The 20,524-nt window shown below is 32.2% G+C and overlaps 3 protein-coding genes across 5 annotated transcripts; 1 reads left to right on the top strand and 2 right to left on the bottom strand.

Annotated features, from left to right (window-relative positions):
- The first annotated feature begins 4,770 nt into the window (after positions 1 to 4,770).
- LOC118041706 (monothiol glutaredoxin-S6) lies at positions 4,771 to 5,373 on the top strand. The gene has a single exon (XM_035049179.2). It carries the CDS (start codon positions 4,862 to 4,864, stop codon positions 5,168 to 5,170), a length of 309 nt encoding a protein of 102 aa, XP_034905070.1. The 5' UTR covers positions 4,771 to 4,861; the 3' UTR covers positions 5,171 to 5,373.
- A 2,616-nt stretch (positions 5,374 to 7,989) lies between these two features.
- Positions 7,990 to 8,941, bottom strand: LOC118041707 (uncharacterized). The gene is made up of 2 exons (XM_035049180.2): positions 8,733 to 8,941; positions 7,990 to 8,590 (listed from the first exon to the last, which is right to left on the bottom strand). The coding sequence occupies exons 1-2, from the start codon at positions 8,786 to 8,788 to the stop codon at positions 8,398 to 8,400; spliced, it is 249 nt and encodes an 82-aa protein (XP_034905071.1). The 5' UTR covers positions 8,789 to 8,941; the 3' UTR covers positions 7,990 to 8,397.
- Positions 8,942 to 13,671: 4,730 nt separating this feature from the next.
- Positions 13,672 to 18,677, bottom strand: LOC118041500 (BTB/POZ domain-containing protein At1g03010). 3 transcript variants are annotated; one of them, XM_035048866.2, is made up of 5 exons: positions 17,663 to 18,675; positions 16,173 to 16,948; positions 16,023 to 16,089; positions 14,560 to 15,759; positions 13,672 to 14,433 (listed from the first exon to the last, which is right to left on the bottom strand). In XM_035048866.2, exons 2-5 carry the CDS (start codon positions 16,247 to 16,249, stop codon positions 13,894 to 13,896), a joined length of 1,884 nt encoding a protein of 627 aa, XP_034904757.1. In that variant the 5' UTR covers positions 16,250 to 16,948; positions 17,663 to 18,675; the 3' UTR covers positions 13,672 to 13,893. The 3 variants fall into 3 exon arrangements, with proteins under 3 accessions (XP_034904757.1, XP_034904755.1, XP_034904756.1); XM_035048864.2 differs by lacking the exon at positions 16,173 to 16,948 and having other exon boundaries at positions 16,023 to 16,119; positions 17,663 to 18,677; XM_035048865.2 differs by lacking the exon at positions 16,173 to 16,948 and having other exon boundaries at positions 17,663 to 18,676.
- Positions 18,678 to 20,524: the final 1,847 nt, after the last annotated feature.

The following is a 20,524-nucleotide window of genomic DNA, read 5'->3' as shown; positions in this document are numbered from 1 at the left end:
GACTTAATATGGTTTGAAAAAAATCATATTATCTATTAAATAGCATCCAAAGAAAAGGTTTGATATTAGACCATTCCATTAATAAATGATAAGATTATCAATTGAATTTGTGAAATTGTGTAACGGAATGATTATGTAGAGATCTAATTAATTAATATCATATAGATTATGTATTAATTGATACTATTATTCATTTATTGACATCCAAATACCAGGACCTAACATTAAACCATATCATCCTATGTCGATTAATAATTAATATAAAAAATTAATTCATTGATGAAATATTAATGGGTACTATTACCCGATAATCGACATCTCGAAGATGGGGCTTGGTATAAGACCATTTCATATTGTATCAATTTATAATTAATAAGAGCAATTAATACAAGGACTATTTTATTTTATTTTATTATTATTATATTGTTCTTTATTAATAAACATCAAGAAGAAAAGGCTTAAAGTTAGAACATACCATCTTGGGTTGATTAATTATTTTTATATATACATATTTCTTCATCATCATCATTTTTTCACCAATATATCCTTAATGTGCTTATTTCATCATTTTTTTTTTAAATCACATAATAACCTCATATTACAACTTTTCAAAAATTTATCCCATCCACCCATCCAACAAACAAAATCAAAATTAATAAGTCCATATTCATTCACATTAAAAACAAGATCAAATCAAATATTCAATAAATTTAACAAGCTCCTGACAAAATAATTTCAATCATTCAAAATAAGTTCTCATCATATTCATGTCTAATTCAATATTCATGAAAATTATCTCAAATCATAAACGCACATCAATTCAAGTCAATAATATCTAAAGAATCCAAAAATTATGTATAATAATGAGCATTTTATCCCAAATTTCACAACATTTTAGCAATATGTATATAAAAAAATGATTTGATTTTATAAATCGACATTTTGAGGTGTTTGGCATGTTCGAGATCTATTAAAGTCAAAGTCAAATGATTTTCGGAATAATCACAACAAATGTACCCACGCACCTCCACCATTGGTGCATGACTTCATATGCCACCATTGCTGGAGGTGAGTGAGTTGTGGATACAAGTCTCCTCCATCTTTTCTTCACTCCCGGACAGACAGTGCTTCTTCATGCTATCAAAGAAAAGAGACTAAGACACATTAAGCTTTGGTTTTCTCTCTCTTCCTCTTTCTCATTTTCAGCTCTCTCTGTTGTAACCTGTCTTCCTCTATAATTCTTCTCTCTATAGGTTGCAGATGTTGTAACAATAATTTGTATGTGCACTTCAAGCGCTTTCATCCACTGCGTAAAATAAGCTCAAATTTAATCTTAATAAATTTCCTCCATTGCTCAAAATATTTGTAGCAGAACAAAATCCTTGCTACCACTGGGCTACAAGCCTCGGTGTGATATACTAGTAAGGTTCTTATTCGTGGTGTAGATGGTATTTGAATGTGAATATTTACAGATTACTAATTTGATTGTTCTTTTTTTTTATGTTTCTTTTTTTTTTTTTTTTTGGTAATACGTTTCATTTTATTTTCCTATAAACCATGTCTGCACCATATATCAAGAAACATTAGTCTGTATTCCTTAAGGAATGGTTTCCCTTTCAGGTTGAATGAATGATGACTGGAAGGAGCTTCATTAATTTAACATAAAATTCTCCAGTTTTTAAAATCTTAGACGAATATATTAATAATGATGACTGCAGGGTTCTATAGTTATATTTACACATGCATGTAGTTAAGTAAAATTCAGCAGAACTTGATGTGCTTGCTTGCATGATCAAGTAAAGAAGACAGTATATATCATGATCATCATGACTTGAAAATCCAACAGAACTTACTGTCTCTGTAGGCTATCAGCTTTTAAAACAAAGCTAAGGAAAGCTAAAACCCAAGAGTGCGTGAAGGTATCCCGTTTTTTTTCCTTTTGCCTATCACAAATAATAATAATAATTAAGAATGAAATTAGTGCGCAATGGTTACCCCAACGGAATCTCTTTAATTAATTTAATTATCAAGTGGGGCACCTGAGACTTCTGATTCCTGGTAAGAATGTCTTTGTGGTATATCTTTCCAGGTTCTGCAATGTGTAGAAATTGATAATGTGGTGGCTACACAGGTTATCTTCTTCTCCTTCTAGTACATACTAGGTTTGTATTATTTTTTTAGTAAAATATTTAGATATCGTAAGTGTATTTAACAAAAAAGAAATTCAATAACACTGCTTATAATCCTGATAAAATAACTAAGCCAGCTTTATTTGAATTATATGGAGGGAAAAAAATCACGATAACATGAAATAAAAAAATAAAAAACTTTTTATCTAATAACAAAAATATAATGTTGTTTAATTTTTAGGCAATTAAATATAGAAAGATGAAATATAATTAAAAAAAAAATGGTGTGAGACAACTCAAGCCAGCATGGTAGACATGTAATCTGAACATTAAAAGATGAGCTAATTTGAATTAACCTGATAAACTTACTTCTTAAGTCATAAGGTCAGGATAATTCGATGGAAAATAAAATTGAAAAAAAAACCACAAAGCTATTTTTTAATTAAAAAAAATGTCAAATGACAAAATCAAAATAGAAAATAAGACCAAAAAAAAGATTTCAACTCCTATTACTTTTCAAACTCGTGACCTAGGTCATCAAACCGAAAGCACTACACATGAAAAAATCATGAAACTCAATCCTTAGAAAACAAAACATTGAAGGATGAAATCGATAAAAAAAAATTACACAAAAAAAATCCAAAATAAAAAATAACAATTAAAAAAATAAGTATTAAAATCAAAATAAAAAATAAATTAAAGGACAACAACCAAAAATATCTTGGAGCTTAGATCTATTTTTTTTAGATGAAAGTAAAAAAACATAATCTTAACACCCCTCATTATATTGAAGAATTTGACACAAAAATCAATCTTGGTGGAGGTTGAAATCATTGGTAATAACAACTTTCTCTATACACCAGAATCTAGGACCCCCTTTCTCTCCTCCACTAAAAATTGATTGAAAGAAAAAAAAAATTAGGTATCAAAATTATTTTAAAAAAAAATAGAGGAACCAATCACCTAATAGCTAAAATAATGAGGGACTAAAATGAACTTTACAAACAAATTTCAATGCCACTATCTATTTTACCTGTACTATTTTTATGTCAATCTTTTTCTTTCAATTCAACTCCCCCCTTCCAAAAAAACATGTCATTGGGTTATAATTTTAACTTAAAAGGGCTCAAATGTTAAAAAAAAAAAAAAATTATTATTAAAATCAATAATGACAATGAGTCTGGATAAACAATAATGTATTGGAAAACTTCTTTATCTTTTAGTTTATATTATAATATAATGGATAGTTACGTATTTTTTGTTACATAACCATGATATATATTAAGGTCAGATTAACTTTCTCAAAGCATTATTTCTTTCGAGCTTTCGATTTTCTTCATGAAAATACAACTTTCTCTTTAGAGGAAAGTGTAGGTGGATAAACTCAATTCTTTATCCACCTCGATAGATGCTCAAAATAGATAGAACCATAGCTCTATGATTTTGAAATAAAATGAGGTGTGAATTTTAGTGCTAAGATTTATGTATTGAATGATTAGTTAATGTTTTTGTTCTCTCAACTTAATATATTCTTTTTAAATAAAATGACTAGTAGCTTGTGCCTGATGTCTAATAAGCTAATATAGCTAGTAACTGCAAAAAGTTTTTTTTTTTTTTAAGATTTGAGGATTCTTTAATGCTTAAAATAAGTATCTTTTTAAAGAAAAAATATATAATGATATTTTAGATAAATAGATTTTAAAATTAAATGTAAATGCTAAAAATATTGAAAATGAAGAAATTATGAACTTTGAGCTTGAAAGATTTATTAAATATTTTTTAGCCAATGATTCTTGTCTTTTTGTGGAGAGGTGGAGCTAAAGAATCCTTTAATCCCTATGATATTTTGAATTGTATTTTATTCAAAATAATATGTATTAAATCAATATAAAATATTGAAAGATTCGTAGGTCTTAAAAAATTACCAAACGAGTATTAGGCTCGGGCAAGTTTCGTGAACTCATTAAAAACAGAAAATAAATTATTAAGGGTTTTAAACCTGTTAAATCTGAATTCATCATCGGAAAAAGCTCTATCAAAGAAGTCTTAATGCCATATCAAATGCTCACCCATCCAAAATTTAAGAAAACTAGATTTTATTGTCCCGGTGATGTGATGAGACATGGTTGAAATTACATTTTACTTTAATCATGATTTTAAAAGAATTTGATTAATCAATATATTTTACATGTTTAATTCTCTCATAAAATCTTGACTACAAAACAATTTATAATTTTTCTAAAATTTATTTTTTCGAACTGCAAGAACAATGGCAAACATGAATTAGATTCTTAAAAAAAGTTGCCATAAAAATAGTGATTGGTAGATTAACATGTATAGTAATAACAAGGAATTTATGTTTGTACGGCATCTTGGGCAAGATAAAAAAACTTTTGCAAGTCCTCGGCATTAGCACAGAAAACTACATTTTTCACGTATGCAAATTGCTATTGAAAACGTCTCTATCAAGTAATCATCGAATAGGCAAAAGGAGTTTCTAATGGCAAATCTTTTGATCAGCTTATCGTGTCGTCCCTAATATTCTATCCAGCAGGAAACGATGTGCAATACAACCACTCTAAATAGACAGTACTATAAATAAACCACCATATGTGTTCAAGCTCCTCGTAGGAAAGCCTTCTACTCTCAACAATCTTCAGAAACATACTCACTTCGCACGCCTTCTAAAAATCTCTCAACAGCCACATCAAACTCTTGAGCCCACTGTGACAATGGATGTGTTGAATGTATTGATTCAAGAAAAGCCAGTGGTGATTTTCAGCAAGAGTTCTTGCTGCATGAGCCACTCTGTCGAGACACTTATACGAGGATTTGGAGCGAATCCAACAGTTTATAACCTCGACAGAATTCCAAATGGACAACAAATTGAAAGGGCATTAATGCAGCTTGGGTTTCGACAGAGTGTACCTGCTGTGTTCATAGGCCAACAGCTGGTTGGTAATGAAAGGAATGTGATGAGCCTCCATCTTCAGAACCAGCTAGTCCCATTGCTTATACAAGCAGGTGCTATTTGGATTTAGAATATGTTGTTTCTCTCTGACACAGGACATGGATCATGTCATCCTGCTCTACATTTAGATAAGCTACTAGTTCTTCTTTTTTTTTCCTTTTCTTTTTTTCCGAGAAGCAGAAAATAATAAGAGGCATGGTTCAGAACCTGTTGTTTTTTTTAATTTATCCCGACAGGAGCGCTCTTGTTTGCTAATAAGAACTTCCACACATCTATGCTGTCTTTGATAAAGATGTTGAGCTTTTGTTTCTTTCTAAGGGTTCAAAATCAAGCATTTTGGTGCACACACCGATGTCCGATGTGTGAGATACAGAGCATGAGCACTTTGTGTTGAGGATAACAAGGGCTGGGAAGACTGTGAACATTTGTCAACCTTCTTTATAATAAATGAGAAACCTCATTACAGCTGAAAACCTTACGCAAAGTAACTACAAGACAAAAAATCAAAACTGTTCCTTGCAAAAACACTGAATGTGACAAAAGTTAAGAGTAAATTGTATTTAGCATTGCCTCCTAAAGATGCTTATAGCACCATAAAATCTGTACTGTACAGATTGCAAAATTTTCCTTTTGTTGGACAATCTGAACCATGGAGCTTGTTGTTCCTTCCTTTATGAAGTAGATGTACGAGCGCCAAATGAGAGCAAAGAACAGTTGGTCGAGACTCATGATCTTGATCTTCTTGATTGAGCATAACGCGCCTAGAAGTGATATTCCTGCCATCTTGATTTGCCTGCTCCTGGTAGTTAACTGGCTTGCTAGACAATAAGCCATGTCTTCGGGCATGCATTCTCCCCAAAAGTAGCTTTACACCGACTCACCCTTTATAGTATCATTAACTTCAGAACAAGGCTGAAAATGGTCGTCAATTGCAGCCTGGATATCCATTTGATCTTGATCTTGTTGAAGATCAAACCCAATTTTCATCTTATAAGTTGTCTCCTATAAAGCACCCATTCTTCAGTCAAGTACTTCCTCAGTTATCCTATAGCTCGATGGAACTTGCAATGCCTGCAGCTTTTAATCTTAATTCCTTTCTCGTTGTCGAGCCTAATCCTTATGTTCTTGATCTGTTCTGGTTCCAATGAGCTATAGGATTGCTGAATGATAAAGGAGAGGATAAAAATTAATGAGAAATCTTGTGGGGATTTGTCTCCTTGTTGTCTGCATGAAACACTGATGTTTTCTTAGACATACTGGTTGTTGTTGTTTTTTTTCGTTGTTGTTTTCAGGGCTAAGGATTAAGCATTCTGCTAATTAGTTGCTTTCTGCTGAATAAAATTTGATAACTTATTAAAAAAAAATAAAAAGTGGGAAAAATGGAACACGGGATCACATTAGGATTAACGGTAGAAAAATGACACGTGATATACCAAATTATCTGCATCGATTCAGAGAACGTGCTGGAGTTGACACATCACATAATCATGTTAAAAGATTTTGAAGAAAAAAATAAAATTGAGTGATTTGGAAATAATTTTCACATTCTGAGTCACGTTGTGATGGGTTATTTCCTGTTCTATGCTTGAAAGGTAGGATTAGACAATCTTGGGAGTAATTTCTTTGTTTTGGGCCTAGAAGTACAGATAACTTGCTGCTATGGAAACCTAATTAGCAAAAGATTGTCCAAGTTAGGACTTGAACTTGAGGTTCTGCTTTGCCTCGATACATCTGAGCTCCAAGCTCCCTGATTACTCACATCAATTTTCAAACGCTTTTTTAAGCATCAACATTGCCGTTGGAATTTCGTCTAATGGATTGCATCTGGAAAAGCTATACAAGTGAGAATACAGCAGCCAGCCATATCTTTCTGGATAAAATAGCGTATCACCACAAACAGAACCATCATGCATGAACAACTTGATGAATCAATGTCAGAGTGTGCAATCCGGATAATGATGCCATAAGTCAATATCACAATCTATTCCATATTCAAGTTTCGAAAATACTGAGCGGTAAGATGATGACATAAAGACTTGCAAATAACTTTCTGATAAGGAACTCATTTGATTCTATTGCTTCGAATATATTCTCGAATAAGAATTAACTTCTAGATTCTACTTCGAGATCACTGATGTTCTCCCTCAAGAAAAATGTACACATGAACCTAGCCAACGAACATGCTCAATATACATAAACAAAAGGGAATAAAAGGGGAGCAATAAAGTTCAGTAATTATAAAACACAAAAAAAATCTGCCGGCATGTAAGTTGTAACTTGCACATAAGACATGGCAAGGACTTGGTAAAGACAGACTAGCAAAAAGCATTCGTTCTACCTAAAGAAAAATATACACAAGAACCTAGCCAATGAACATGTCCAATATACATAGACAAGGGGAACAAAAAGGAAGCAGTAAACTTCAGTGTTTCTAAACGTGCTTGAAAAAAAAATGCTGTCGGCAGACATATCAGTAGGAACTTGCACAGAAGACATGGCAAGGACTTCGAAAAGAGAGGCTAGCAAAAAGCATTTGGGCAACATCTGCATAGCTAACTGGGCTGTTGCAGACAGCATTGTAACATACAAAGATTGGTAGCCTCTAAAGAAAGTTTTCTTTAGGACAAGGTCCAAACAAATGTTTGGACTTTTGGGGCTGACTACCATGAACTACCACACAAGACAGAGCAAGGACTTAGAAGAAAGCAATCGGTTGGCAGGTCACTGCACCACTAAAACAAAGAAGGTTGACAGCAAGGTAACATCCCAGAGTTGATATACTCTAAAGAAAATCTCTTTTTAGGATAAAGTCCAAAGAAATGATGACATTCTCTTTGGACCACCATTGCAGAAAACATATAGCAAGCATTTGGGGAAAAGAAACTGATAGCCAAAAAACCAATTGAGCATGCAGATCACTGTATCACTAGAACAAATGAAGCTGACAGGGAGCTAACATCCCAGGGTTCGCAGCCATATCAGCGGCCAGGCTTGCAAATCATACAAGTTTCAAAAGGATATCCCGCTGTTTCAGTCATCAAAAGCACCTTGGGGATCCTTAATAGAAACCGAACAAAGGCAAAAGAAACAGACCCTAAAGGAATTCGTCTCTAAAAATAAGTAACAAAAGAAACAGAAACGGAAAATAAAATCCTTCAAAAAAGTGCTTCTTCTGAGAAAAATTGACAAAATAAAAAAAGAAAACGGTGTAATAACATCACGATGAAGTATTTGACTAGGGCTTAGAAATCTAGAAAATATTAATGATTTGATAGTCAAGGAAAAATGATGCAGCGATTATTTCTGAATAAAATCTCTTAACACGCTGCTTCTCTTCTCTAGATTTGCATTCCTCCGCCAATTGTCTACTGCACTGCGGACAATGGCATTTGCCTGACGCATCTCCACAGAAGAGAAATTGTGCTCCACTATTCCCAAAGGTCCAGGCTGCAGTACCTTAACCACCGTTTCCATCTCTTGTTCGAGTTGCCTGTATCATCAGATACGATTAAAAATAGTAACTACAATTTTCAGTCGGATTGATAAGAATTTAAAACAAGCAATCCGTATGATTTTACTCTAAATTGAAAACCTAATTATTACTATTATTAAATAAATAAACTGTTTTGGACCTTACGAGTCTTGAAAAGGGGAAAGCACTTCGCATTCCAGAAAGAGATATGCGCATATTTCCTTCTCGAAGACAATCAGTCCCTCTCTTTTTGCGATTGAATTCAATTCAATTGCGTTTCGTGCTCGAAGAAGGAAGCTGGAAGAGAGAGACGGTTGGTTTGTTTTGCTTTTTGTTTATAAAGTGATGCCGTTTTGTTTCCTGAAGTTTATGAAAGAAAAGATATTATGGGGAAAAAAAAAAAAAACTACGGCTCCGTAGACCAACGCCTTATTCGTTGGGCCAGAGTAGAGTCCTTCTTTGTTATGGGAGCTCGGGCCAGATATTTTTTTATAAATAAATTATATATACAGTTTTTTTTATGTATTTTTGTACATTAAAAAATTTTGAGAGTAAATTAAAAAATACATTTAAAAAAAACATAATTTAAAAAATAAATTTAGAAAAGAAAAAAACATGTGTTGCTGTATTGATGGCCGAACAAGTCAAGCTTATGCATCTGGCCCATTTAGTAAAGCCCACCTACTTGGGCTTTTAAATTTTTTAATTGCAAGTGGGATGGATCAATTTTTGAAAAAAAAAAAAAGAGATAATATGTCGTCTGATTTTTTATGGATTTCTCAGATTTATTTTTTAAGCACTTTCAATGTAAAAAAAAAAAAATAATACATAAATTGAACTTCCCTTATCAAATAGAATCATTTGAGATAAAAATCAACTATTTTGGTTGTCAAAATTGGTGTTAATGATATTTTTCTTTCTTGGTCATTGAAATCTAGTAATTTTCTCTATTCTCTCTCAAACTAGGAACTAAAAAATAAAATTTTGGATCAAATTAAATTATTTTTTGATGAAACATGAAAAATTGAAGGGATCCAATTGTTATAATTAGTAAAGAATCAAGACTAAGCTAAACATTTCACAAAAAAATAAAAAATTATCTTTCAAGTTCACCCTTCCTTAACAAATTTAGCTAAATTAGCCACCAATTATAACCTTGAGAGAGAAAATTAAAAAAATAATAAAAATAGAAAAGGGACTTAGAAAAACATTTATGGGCACGGTGAATCCACAATACCCATGAGTGTGAGACTAGAGTACGTGAGAGAATAATATTTCCCCCACGCCTTTTAGAGTTTTCTATAACTTTTTTTTTTGCATGGAAAAAAAATGAATTAAAAAAAATAGACTCCAATAAATTATTTAATATCGTTATTAAATATGATATAATAGGTGAACCTTGAATTCTCTTGACTTAACTTTATTTACTTAGCTCTAGTTTTAAATTAATCCTACGAGAGTTGCTCTAGTATGATAGTTGAGTTAAGTTGATATGTTGGAAAATAACCCAAACAATTGGTAAAAAATATAGTTTAGCTTTTTTTCAAAAAAAAGAAATACATGATTGTATTTTTATAAAATATTGAGATTGTGACATATTAGATCGACCAAGTTTCATGACTTAATTCACTAAACATATGACCGAGTTCATGGACTTCACTACGTTTAACAATTTTGTTTTTTAAATTATTTTTTTACTTAATGATATAATATAAAAAATAAACACTCATATAATTGAGTATCAATCAAATATCAAGATGTTTTTGTTTAGACTACAATAACTTTATAGAAAGCAAATCAAACAAATTATGAAGAACACTTAGAAATCGATCAAATATTGAAAGATTAAATTGATTAAAGAAAAAGCCCAATTGAAAGAAGAAAAAAAGATAAAAGATGGGATTTCAAAAATAAAGAAAAAGAAATTATTTGGCATTGTTATTAAATTGAACCCAACAGGTAAACCTTGAAACTTTTTGGCTTGACTTCTTGCCTAACTTGGGTTTATAATTAACTTGCATAAGAGTTTACTCTGTGTAACCCAATTGACTTGGCAAATCCAAAGAAAACCCAGACAACCAGTAAAAACATGGTTTGGTTTTTAAAAAAATTCAACATAATTTTTTTTTAATATTGAAACAATGATATATTAGATCAACTCGAGTTTTGCTGCTTAACTCACAAAACTTGTGACTCGAATCATGGAATTTACTAGATTTAAAAACTTTGTTTTTTAAAATATAGTTTATTTAATGATATGATAATAAAAATAAATGTTTGCAAAAATTAAGCACCTACCAAATGACATAATGTTTATTTGTGACTATAATAACTTTATATATAAAAAAAACTGAAATAAATTATGTTGATCAATTTAAAACCAATAAAAATAGAAAAAAATAGAAAAAAAAATGACATAAAATTTAAAAGGAAAAAAATTATTAAAAAAAGAAGAAGAGGTGATTCACTATCATAACTTTTCCATTTCTTTTCGTAAAGAGTATAATGAATTAAAATATATATTATATTATACTAGTTTCTCTTTTATTTAAAATATATATTAAATTTAGTGTTTAGATGTTGACCCACCTTACGTCGTGGATTCATATTAATTTTTTCATAAAAAATAATGTTTAAGAGCCGCAATTGTATTTTAAAGAAAAACAACTCTACAGCACAAGTAATAATTCCAACTGTCAAATAAACTGGTTTTATTTTATTGGGATGAGAAAAAAACACAATAATAGTAAACGAACAAAAAATAAAAATAAACAACTACCATCACTAGGGAAAAAAACTTTTTCTAAGAGCGGGTAAGATTTTTTGTTTTTTAATTTTTAATCAATTAAATATGAAATGATAAAATTAGATTAAAAAAAAAACTCAATGAGAGCCAACCCGAGTGAGCATTATAAAAATATAACATGTGCAATAAGAGGCGAGTCAACTTATGTTATCCCGCTAAACTCATTTCTCAAATCATGAGATTAGAATAACTCAATAGAAATTTTTTTTGAAGAAAACCATAAAATCATTTTTTAAATAATGAAATTAGAAAAAAAATAAGCAAAAAAAATGTCAATGTCTATTAATATCTCAAACTCGTCACCGGGTTATTATACTGGAATCAATATACATGAAAAAAAATTATAAAGCTCAACAAATCAAATGCTGAAGAATGAAATCAATAAAAAAAAAATCACACAAAAAGATTCAAGATAAAAAATAAAAATTAAAAGAATGAGGATAAAAAAACAAATTAGAGGACAAGTATAAATTTTTTATTGGAGGGTGCAATTAAAAAGGAAATAACTTAAACAAAAGGACAAAAAAATCAAAATAATAAGGACCAAATTGAAAAACATAATATGCCATAAAATTAGATTGAATGATGAAATTAAAAACTAATAAAATATTTACAAAAAGGTCAAGAATAGAATTAGAAATACAAAGAATAAGGATCAAATTGAAGAAAAATATATGATAAATTGAGATTGAAGGATGAAATTAAAAACAAATAAAACTTTTACTAAAGGATCAAGAAAAAAAAATATTGTGTGAAGTTCAAATCCAATAATAAAAATGATCAAACTATAATTTTTTAGAGAAAAAAGAAAAAGAAAAACAAACCCCAACTAGCAACAAACCGTTACACTATTGTCGGCACGCATGTTAACATTTTTAACAACACAACTAAATAGTATTTTTGGCCCCAATAAGCACCGCACTCACTAACAACTTTTTTATTTTAATAATAACAAACCATCTTAAAGGATCAAATTGCCCTTAATGAATCTAGTAATAACAAAAAAAAAATCAGAGTGAAAAGAGCAAATTGTCCTTGGACTCATGGTTTTTTTTTTATTTAAAAGGTAAATTTTTATTTTATTGTATTTAAAAAAATAATAAGACGTAAATATCTTTGGTTTCAGCTTTAAAAATTTTGATTTGAAAGATAATTAAATAATTTTATTATATTTAAAAATTGAAAAAGATATTTATATTCCTGAATAATTTTTTAATGACAAATAAACTATATAAAAAAATAAAAATAATCCCACCACAAAAAAATTTGAATTTTTTAAAATAGCAATATAATAATTATATTATAGCGAAGGACCACATTTAATTTGTGTTCGGTTTTAGTTTTTTGTCATCAACTTTCCATGCTGCTTTTCTGGACTGGGTCAGTACTATAACTAATTTCTTTCGTTCTGTCTGTTAATCTATACGGCCTATTTTTTATTTTTTTTTGAATTTTTTCTTTTCTATAAATGTATTATCAAGAGAGGCATAACTTAGAAGGAATTGATTGCATTCGAGGATCGCATCGTGATCATTTTTGTGACCGAATGATTGCGCATGCAGTTTCTTATTTTATATATCTTGCAGTTTATTGCTACTTTTGAGCATAGTTTTACGATGGCATTTTGATATAAAGTAAAATAAAAATAAAAATCAATCATTACAAAAATAATTACTACAACAACCATTTTTTAAAATATAAAAATTAATTTTTAAAAATATTTAATACATAAAAAAATAAAGGGTGATTTGTAAATAGAAATAAAGAAAAACTATTAAATTAGTAATAATAATTGAAGAAAAAAATGGAAAAAAATTATTTTGGGGTGTATTTGGAGACAAAAAGAAAGAAAATGAAAAGAAATTTTAAGAAATCAAGGGATTAAATTATATCCTCCAAGGATGAGGGTATAATTTAACCCCACTTTTGGTCCTTTTGAAGGTAAATTTTAACCCCTTTTTTTATATTTTAATCATCATTACACAACACTCAAGTTAGATAACGGATATATTTTGTTTTAATTATATATTTAAAAGTATTTAATTGATAAATACATATTAGATATCTGTATGAATGCCACTAAAAACTATCTCTAAGAGCTTTCACAAAAAAAAAAAAAAAAAACTATAATTTATAAATGAAAATTTATTTTATTTTTTAAAATCCGCAAACATACCATGTGCCAAACACAGACTAAAGAAGAGTCCCACCAATTGGGTGTGTAGTTATTTGACTTTGTCATGTTCAGACAAAGTTTATATATATATATATATATATATATTGAAAACTGAAATTCGTGTCCTAAAAACCCCATGCATTACATATTTTCCAGACATCATGGCCTTTTACAGTACAAGTTTGATAGAGATCCTGCTGCCTTCAACGGCCCATCAAACAAAAACTCAAGGCAGCAATATTCTCGAACAAACTTGGCAGCTCGGTATCAACACTCCAAAATCACAATATATTTACTATACAGTTTTTTTAACTTGAAATTGTTCGCACACATTTACAGTCATGAAACCGAGTGACGCCTTCTCTTCTGGAATAAGAACCTTGTTTCTGAATTAGCCTTGCCCCCTATGGGCTTCAGACCATTGATTCGAAATAGGGTGTTAAGCTTGCTTAATTTTTTGGTGAATGATTTGAACAACTTGTTTGCAGGGTGAGTCCTTACCAGCTCCTGTTTCATGGACACATGGTCCTTCTCGAGATCAGTCAGCCTCATTCTCATTCTTGCTACTTCAAGCTTCAGCTCTCGGTTCTCTCTTCTAACCGATGCATAATTATCTCTTGGAGAGATGGCTCCGCTTCCTGCACCACTGCCTGAGCGTTGAGGGAATTGACCGTTTAATGCACCGAAGAATAACTGGTTGTGTCCCCCGTTCATTGCATTTCGGAGCCTGATCTGTTCAAAGTATAGCACTTGGACTGCCATCTGTACAGGTAACCTCTCATTTTGTGCAGCATGGCTGCAGGCTTCTTGAGATAATTTCTGGCAATCGATGGTCTTGCAGAGTCTGTAGCGCTCAGAATCTTTAATGTTTGGATGAACCTGTAAGTAGATCATGAACAAAACACAAAATGGTGTTCAAATCTAGAGGCATGCAGATGAAGTGGACTGTTGAAATAACACTGCTTCTGTGGATACGAAGAGAGAAAAGTAGGAAGAGCTACTAACCTTGAGGAAGATATCCACAGCTCTGTACAATCCATCACCAACAATACGAGCATGGTCTGGAAGTAGTTCCGCTAATGCTATAAACTTTGATGGCAGCAAGTTCGAGTCTAGAGCAACTTCTGCAAGAAAATTATCCAGTAGCTTTGATACCTTTAGAATTGAGCTCTGTTTAGGAGAACCAGGGCTGTCAAAATCATAAATCATCTCACTTTCATCCCGTAAGTTGTTGTCTTCATCATCATCCTCATCGTCCAAGTTTAGAAAGATAGAGAAGATCCTCAAGATCGAATCAGTATCGTACATGGTGCAGTGGTTGTTTCCATGTGAATTTGCTGGTATTAGGATGTCCTCAAGAATTGCCTGATCTAGTTGAAGACCAATCCTCCTCTCCAAATCAGATCTGCAAGACGTAGTTGCTGATGACGCTATAGCAGTTTTTAATAAACTTGAAAGAAAAGCCATTGGAACTGGACACTTTCTTGATTGGGTTGGTAGTAAGCTAACTATTGCTTCAACGATGACTCTTTGTTTCTTCTGCAACTCCAAATCCATGAGACTTCCTTTAACCAATTGAGGGTCCCTGCCAACAAGGCCTTGAAGAGAATTATGGGCGTAGTTTATCAAAATTTTGCTAATCATATCCTGTTTGAGACCCTTTGATTTTACTGCGGATAAAACTCTTTGGAAGAAATCAAGATTCAGTACTGCTAGTGATTTTCCCCACCAGTCTGATGGTGTTTCTGGTTCCATATGTGGCATACTTTTTGCAGGGAAGTTGTGATCAAGCTTTAACAAGCCAGAGGTCAGCTGCTCCTTACACGCATTGCTTGCAATTGCATTGATAAGTCTACTGACCAGGTTGATCTCTTCCGAAATGGGCAATAGAGTTTCACAACGGTGAATAACCGAAATTGAACTTGATATGTTTGGAAGCACCATCTCCTTCAGATATGCTTCAGCTCGGGCTTCCAAGTTCTTCTCTGCGAAATCTTCTGTCATTTCCAGAAAATGGGCAGCACAACATAACATAGCAACATTTGATTGTGTAATCTCAACATTTACTCCATAGCAGAACTTTGCAGCAAGCTCGAAGGCCTCTGGTCCACCAGGTACAGCAGGGATATTTATGCGCGAGATCTTTGAGTCTTTCGATTCCAGCAACAGTTTACGGATTCGTCCACTTCGAGAAACCAGAGGAAACTGCATAGAGTTTGAATAATAAAATCAACGCTTCTAGTGAAGTATAAAGTTTCCTCTTCGTTTTTTCTTTTCTTCTCACCATAGGACAATCCATTTATTTAACATTAACGTACGACACCATTAAACAAGTAGAAATTATTTTCGGTATTAAATACCACAAATGATGGCAAGGTCTCAGTGGTAAGAAGATCAGGAAGCTGTTTTAGATCCTAAATTCCTCTTGTAAAATGCATGCCCATGTGAACGTACTAGATTTTCCTTACCTTGTGAAGTGCAAAGTTTGCAGCTCCTACTTCGACTGTAAGATCACTAGAAACATCCGAAATTGGCCTGCAAGATGGTAGAATGATTGAAGCGGGACTGCATAGAAAACAAACAAAAAAATCCAAAAAAAGGAAATAAATGATTCCTACACGTTTGTCGGTGCCAATAATTTAGAGACCATGTAAGAGCTTCTACCATAGGGCTGAACTCCCATTTTTGAAACCATAAATCCCAAACAGATTCACTGGACAGTAAGTGCTCAAGCTCTATCCATGCACAAAATAGCTTAAGGACTCTATATGCAAGTGTTTCTGGACTAGATTAATCATGAAGTAACAACCTCATATCTCTGGACTGAATTATCCATCTTCATTGTCTGAATCGACAAAGATGGCCCAGATGGAAAACCAAGAGCTCAATTATTAAACGATGAGTGGGACTGCCCAAGCAGATTTGCAGCAGGCGGCACGGTTATTTTTTTGTTTCAACTGTAAAAAACCTGAACTGCAGAGTGCAGAACTGGTTGTTCTTGTGCAATGGAAACAATTTCGAAATTTTGCCAGCCTACATAGATATGACAGGATGCATATGGGTCGCCTTTGAGTTATGAGATAGCTGTGTTTGTCTCAAGAAATTATGTCATGCTCATTGAACCACTGTACGGCCTATGGGTACATGTTTTAGATCTTATCAATGGTTAAAATAAACGGGCGAATCATTGAGTGGTAACAGGTAAAAAACTAATTGCAATCCATAAAATTGAAGATGCAGGATGGGAATGTATCTGCAGCCTCATGCCTTTGTCGTCCAATCCAGGCAGAACAGATGGAAAGTCAAGATCATATGTTTGATCTGTCAAAACTGCTGTTTTCTTCTCTTAATGGCCGAGCATAATCAGCCATTGAAGCTCATAAAATTACCGGACCTACAAAAGGCACGCTGTTGGGGATTGTAAGGGAAGTCTAAGAAAGTTATTTTTCTTCTTTTTTTAAAAAAATAATATGTATATATTTCAACCTATAATCAATCTACCAGATTCTGTTTTTGACTGATTAAAATCCAAAACTCTGAGTTTACAAGGATTGCAGGACTGACAGAAGACCAACTACTGAATTGTGCAAGGTTCTACATTTCAAGTTACAAAATTATTTTTTCATCAAACAGAAAACAACAAGGTTGGAAAACTAAATACTCAACACAGTTGAGTAAATTTAAAAGAATCTTTCAAAACAAAAAATAAAATTTCCAGACCTCTTTTTCTGGGAATACACTTTACAGTTTCCAGCATCCTGCCTTAATTTTTTTTAATTTCCATATTAATCAAGAAAAATCTGAACTTGATGAAGAAAAATCAAGTCTTCCTCTGAGACTAAAATCACATTCTTACAACTCTGAACCCAATCCACATATCGAACTTCCAGTGATTTCTCAAATAACAAAAGCCCTCTCAAACATTATACTCTAGCTAGGTTGTGCAGCTGAAAACTCGGAGCAAGCATCAGAAGATTTTATGCTAGAACTATGAAATGTGCATAGAAACAAGCGTCACTAAACAGCTAATTGGAGGTGATAGCTGGTGACACGAAGACAAGCATGGGACAAAGCTGGTTAGAAAGTAGTTTAGGGAAGAAAAGATTACCATTCAGTAGCATGCCTTATACTTGAGCTTGGACGAAATGCTCTCTTCCCTGATATACTTGGCTTCAGTTCACCTACTGTAACCACACCCATCTCCTTGTTAGAAAAAGAAACCTGGCAATTCAGTCTTAGATTCCCGTCTGAAAGTTCTGCACCAGTACCACCAACCCCACTAACTAACAAGTGAGTGTCTCTCTTTCAAGAATCTAACTGTTTTTAACAACCCATCTCTTGCTAGTATAAACCAAAACAGGAGTTATTATTCTTCTTCTTCTGACAGGTTGTTCAGGGGACAACTCTCTTTCTTTATTTCTATTTAAAAAGCGAGTTGGAATTATGAGGTTGAAGTTAGGGTAAAATTCAAAATCATTTCATATATATATATATATAAAATACCTGGACATGGTATAAAAACTCATTTTAATCAAAAAATTAACCTTATAAACAATTCTATAGCATAACCCATGCTGGCTCAATCTGTCAAGAGTGAGGGGTTTTTTTTTCTTTTTTTTTTTTCTTGTGGGAGGAGACTCTTGATATATACTTTAATCAGTGCTTACAAGGTGAAAGTCAAGAGCTTTGGAGGTGTGCAACAGCACTTTTCGGTGGAAGGCAGTGAGACGTAGCCTTTTTTGCTACATGGTTTTTGCTTTGGGAAATTTGCAGGAATCCTGAAGGGCTGCGGTGCTTTTAGGGGATGTAATCATGGCTAGTGAAAGCTACGCCCATAAAGATTAGCTTAATTTAATTCTATATTAAGTGTAAAGCTCGCAAAAGTGGAAATGAAGGGAGGATGAGTTGGATAACACGTTATAATGAGAACCACAGCACCCCAACCTGAAGTGCTTTTTTATGGGGGATTAATGTATCCTATTTTAGTCTAAGATGCAAACCTGTAAGCTTTTGAGAGAAAGTAGTCTGCTTTTTGAGCGCTCACACGCCATTGTTACAGTTTGGACATTACAGTAGTTCGGTTAAGAACATTGCGTTAACTAACCAGTACGAAGAAGAGCTATGCTATGTACAGGAAAATGAAAAGAGGATGAGTTGTCAAATCGGTTGATGATCCCGTATCCCACGTTTACTAGGAGTCGAGGACCGACACGCGTACAGAACTCTCTTTCCATCTGTAAGTTTTGGATTACTTGCATCGTTTTCGATGTAATAACGGTTGTTTTTAGAATATTTTTTATTTTTAAAATTTAATTTTTATATTAATACGTTAAATTGATAAAAAAAAAAACATTAAAAAATTTATTTTAAAACAAAAAAGAAAATTTTAGATTTTTTAAACAGCCGCGTCTCCTGTCATTTTCTTTGTATGATCACAATAAATTAGAAAAATTATTGAACGTACAAAATAAATAATTAAAAAATAAAAGCGTCATATTATGAACTAAGACTCTTTTATTTCATGGAAAATAATTTTTTAGAAATAATTTTTTAAATTTTTTATGTTTGTTTATTACAGAAAACACTTTTCAGTAGAAAAAAAATTTAGCTTAATTTCTAAAATAATGTTTTTTTTTTAATTTTATTTTGGATAGAAAAAACTTTTTAAAAATTATGAAAAATTCATATATAATTGTCTTGTTATTTGTTGATCATATCAAATTTGATCATCATTCTTTTCATTACTATATATATTTTTTTTAATTTCTTTTTTAGTCCTCATTGTTTTTTTTTGTTTTTCTCTTATTATTTTTTTAATTAAAATTTTTTATTTTTTATATTTAATTCCTATTCTTTTAATTGCTATTTATATTTATTTAAAATAATTTATAAAATTATATTAACACATAGTCTCACAAACAAATACCGGGAGTCAATTCAGAAAGGAAGTTACCGCCCTCCGAGTCATGTATGATTTAGAACTCTGCCTCCAACAAAGCTTGGTGTGTTTATGTCTGTCTATATGTGGGTCAGTTGGCATGTATGAATTATGATGACTGTTGGCTTAATCATAACCTGAGATTACACGATCAGTGGTCATAATGATTCCATCAGTTCCAGCCTTTCTGCGGCTGGTGATGTTATCAAAAACACCTAAATAATTGGTAGCTATATATAAAAAGTTCATTAATCCTGTGCTTTTTGCCTTTAAGCTCTTCTTTCTTTAAGATACTGGGGTCTCTGCTAATTCCTCCGTCCTCGCAGATTTTGCAGCTTTCTTCTTCTTATTTTTTTATTTTTCTTGCCTTCTGTCTTGGTTTTGCCCCTCCGTTGAGACAGTCAGCATCTTATTTTAATGTCTAGAATCGAATGCTGTCCAAGCCCTGTAGATCGGGAGTGTGTGGCCTGAGATCTGGGATTGATTTGTCTGAACTGGACCAAGAACGGCGGAGCAGAAGGCCGGTATGTTTTCTGGGTGTGTAATGCTGTGACATGATGTTCATCCTGTTCACTTTCAGTGCAGGTTCCACTACTTGGCGCCAATCGGAAGACTTGAATAATGAGACTGCTGTCTGAAGAATCAATAATGGGACTTGCTGTCTCGAGTCAAGAAAGGTGACAAAATATTTGAGTAGCTATTTCAGCTCTCTATTCACTACACATGCAAACAGGAAGCAAGGAGACGATGGCCTCGTGGGTTTAAGATTTTCACTTATACGGCAGTGTTTACAGCTAAAGTATTTGTGCGTTTCAACTTTTGTGTCTTTATTGTATGTTCAAACCAACACAATAGCCCCCACCATACTTTATGGTGCCCTCTTTTCTATTGTAACGTTACCTTTCCGTTACATGGAAACATTAATTTTTTAAATCAAAGCATACTTTTATAGGTTATTTAATTTTTTTAAAACTCATCATCCTAATTAGATTATATTAAAATATTTTTTATATAATTTGATTTGAAACTCAA

Source organism: Populus alba, chromosome 14 (genome assembly GCF_005239225.2).
Source record: "Populus alba chromosome 14, ASM523922v2, whole genome shotgun sequence".
In the NCBI taxonomy this organism is placed as follows: Eukaryota; Viridiplantae; Streptophyta; class Magnoliopsida; order Malpighiales; family Salicaceae; genus Populus; species Populus alba.
Note: the sequence above shows the minus strand (reverse complement) of the source record. Positions and strands in the feature narration are given on the sequence as shown.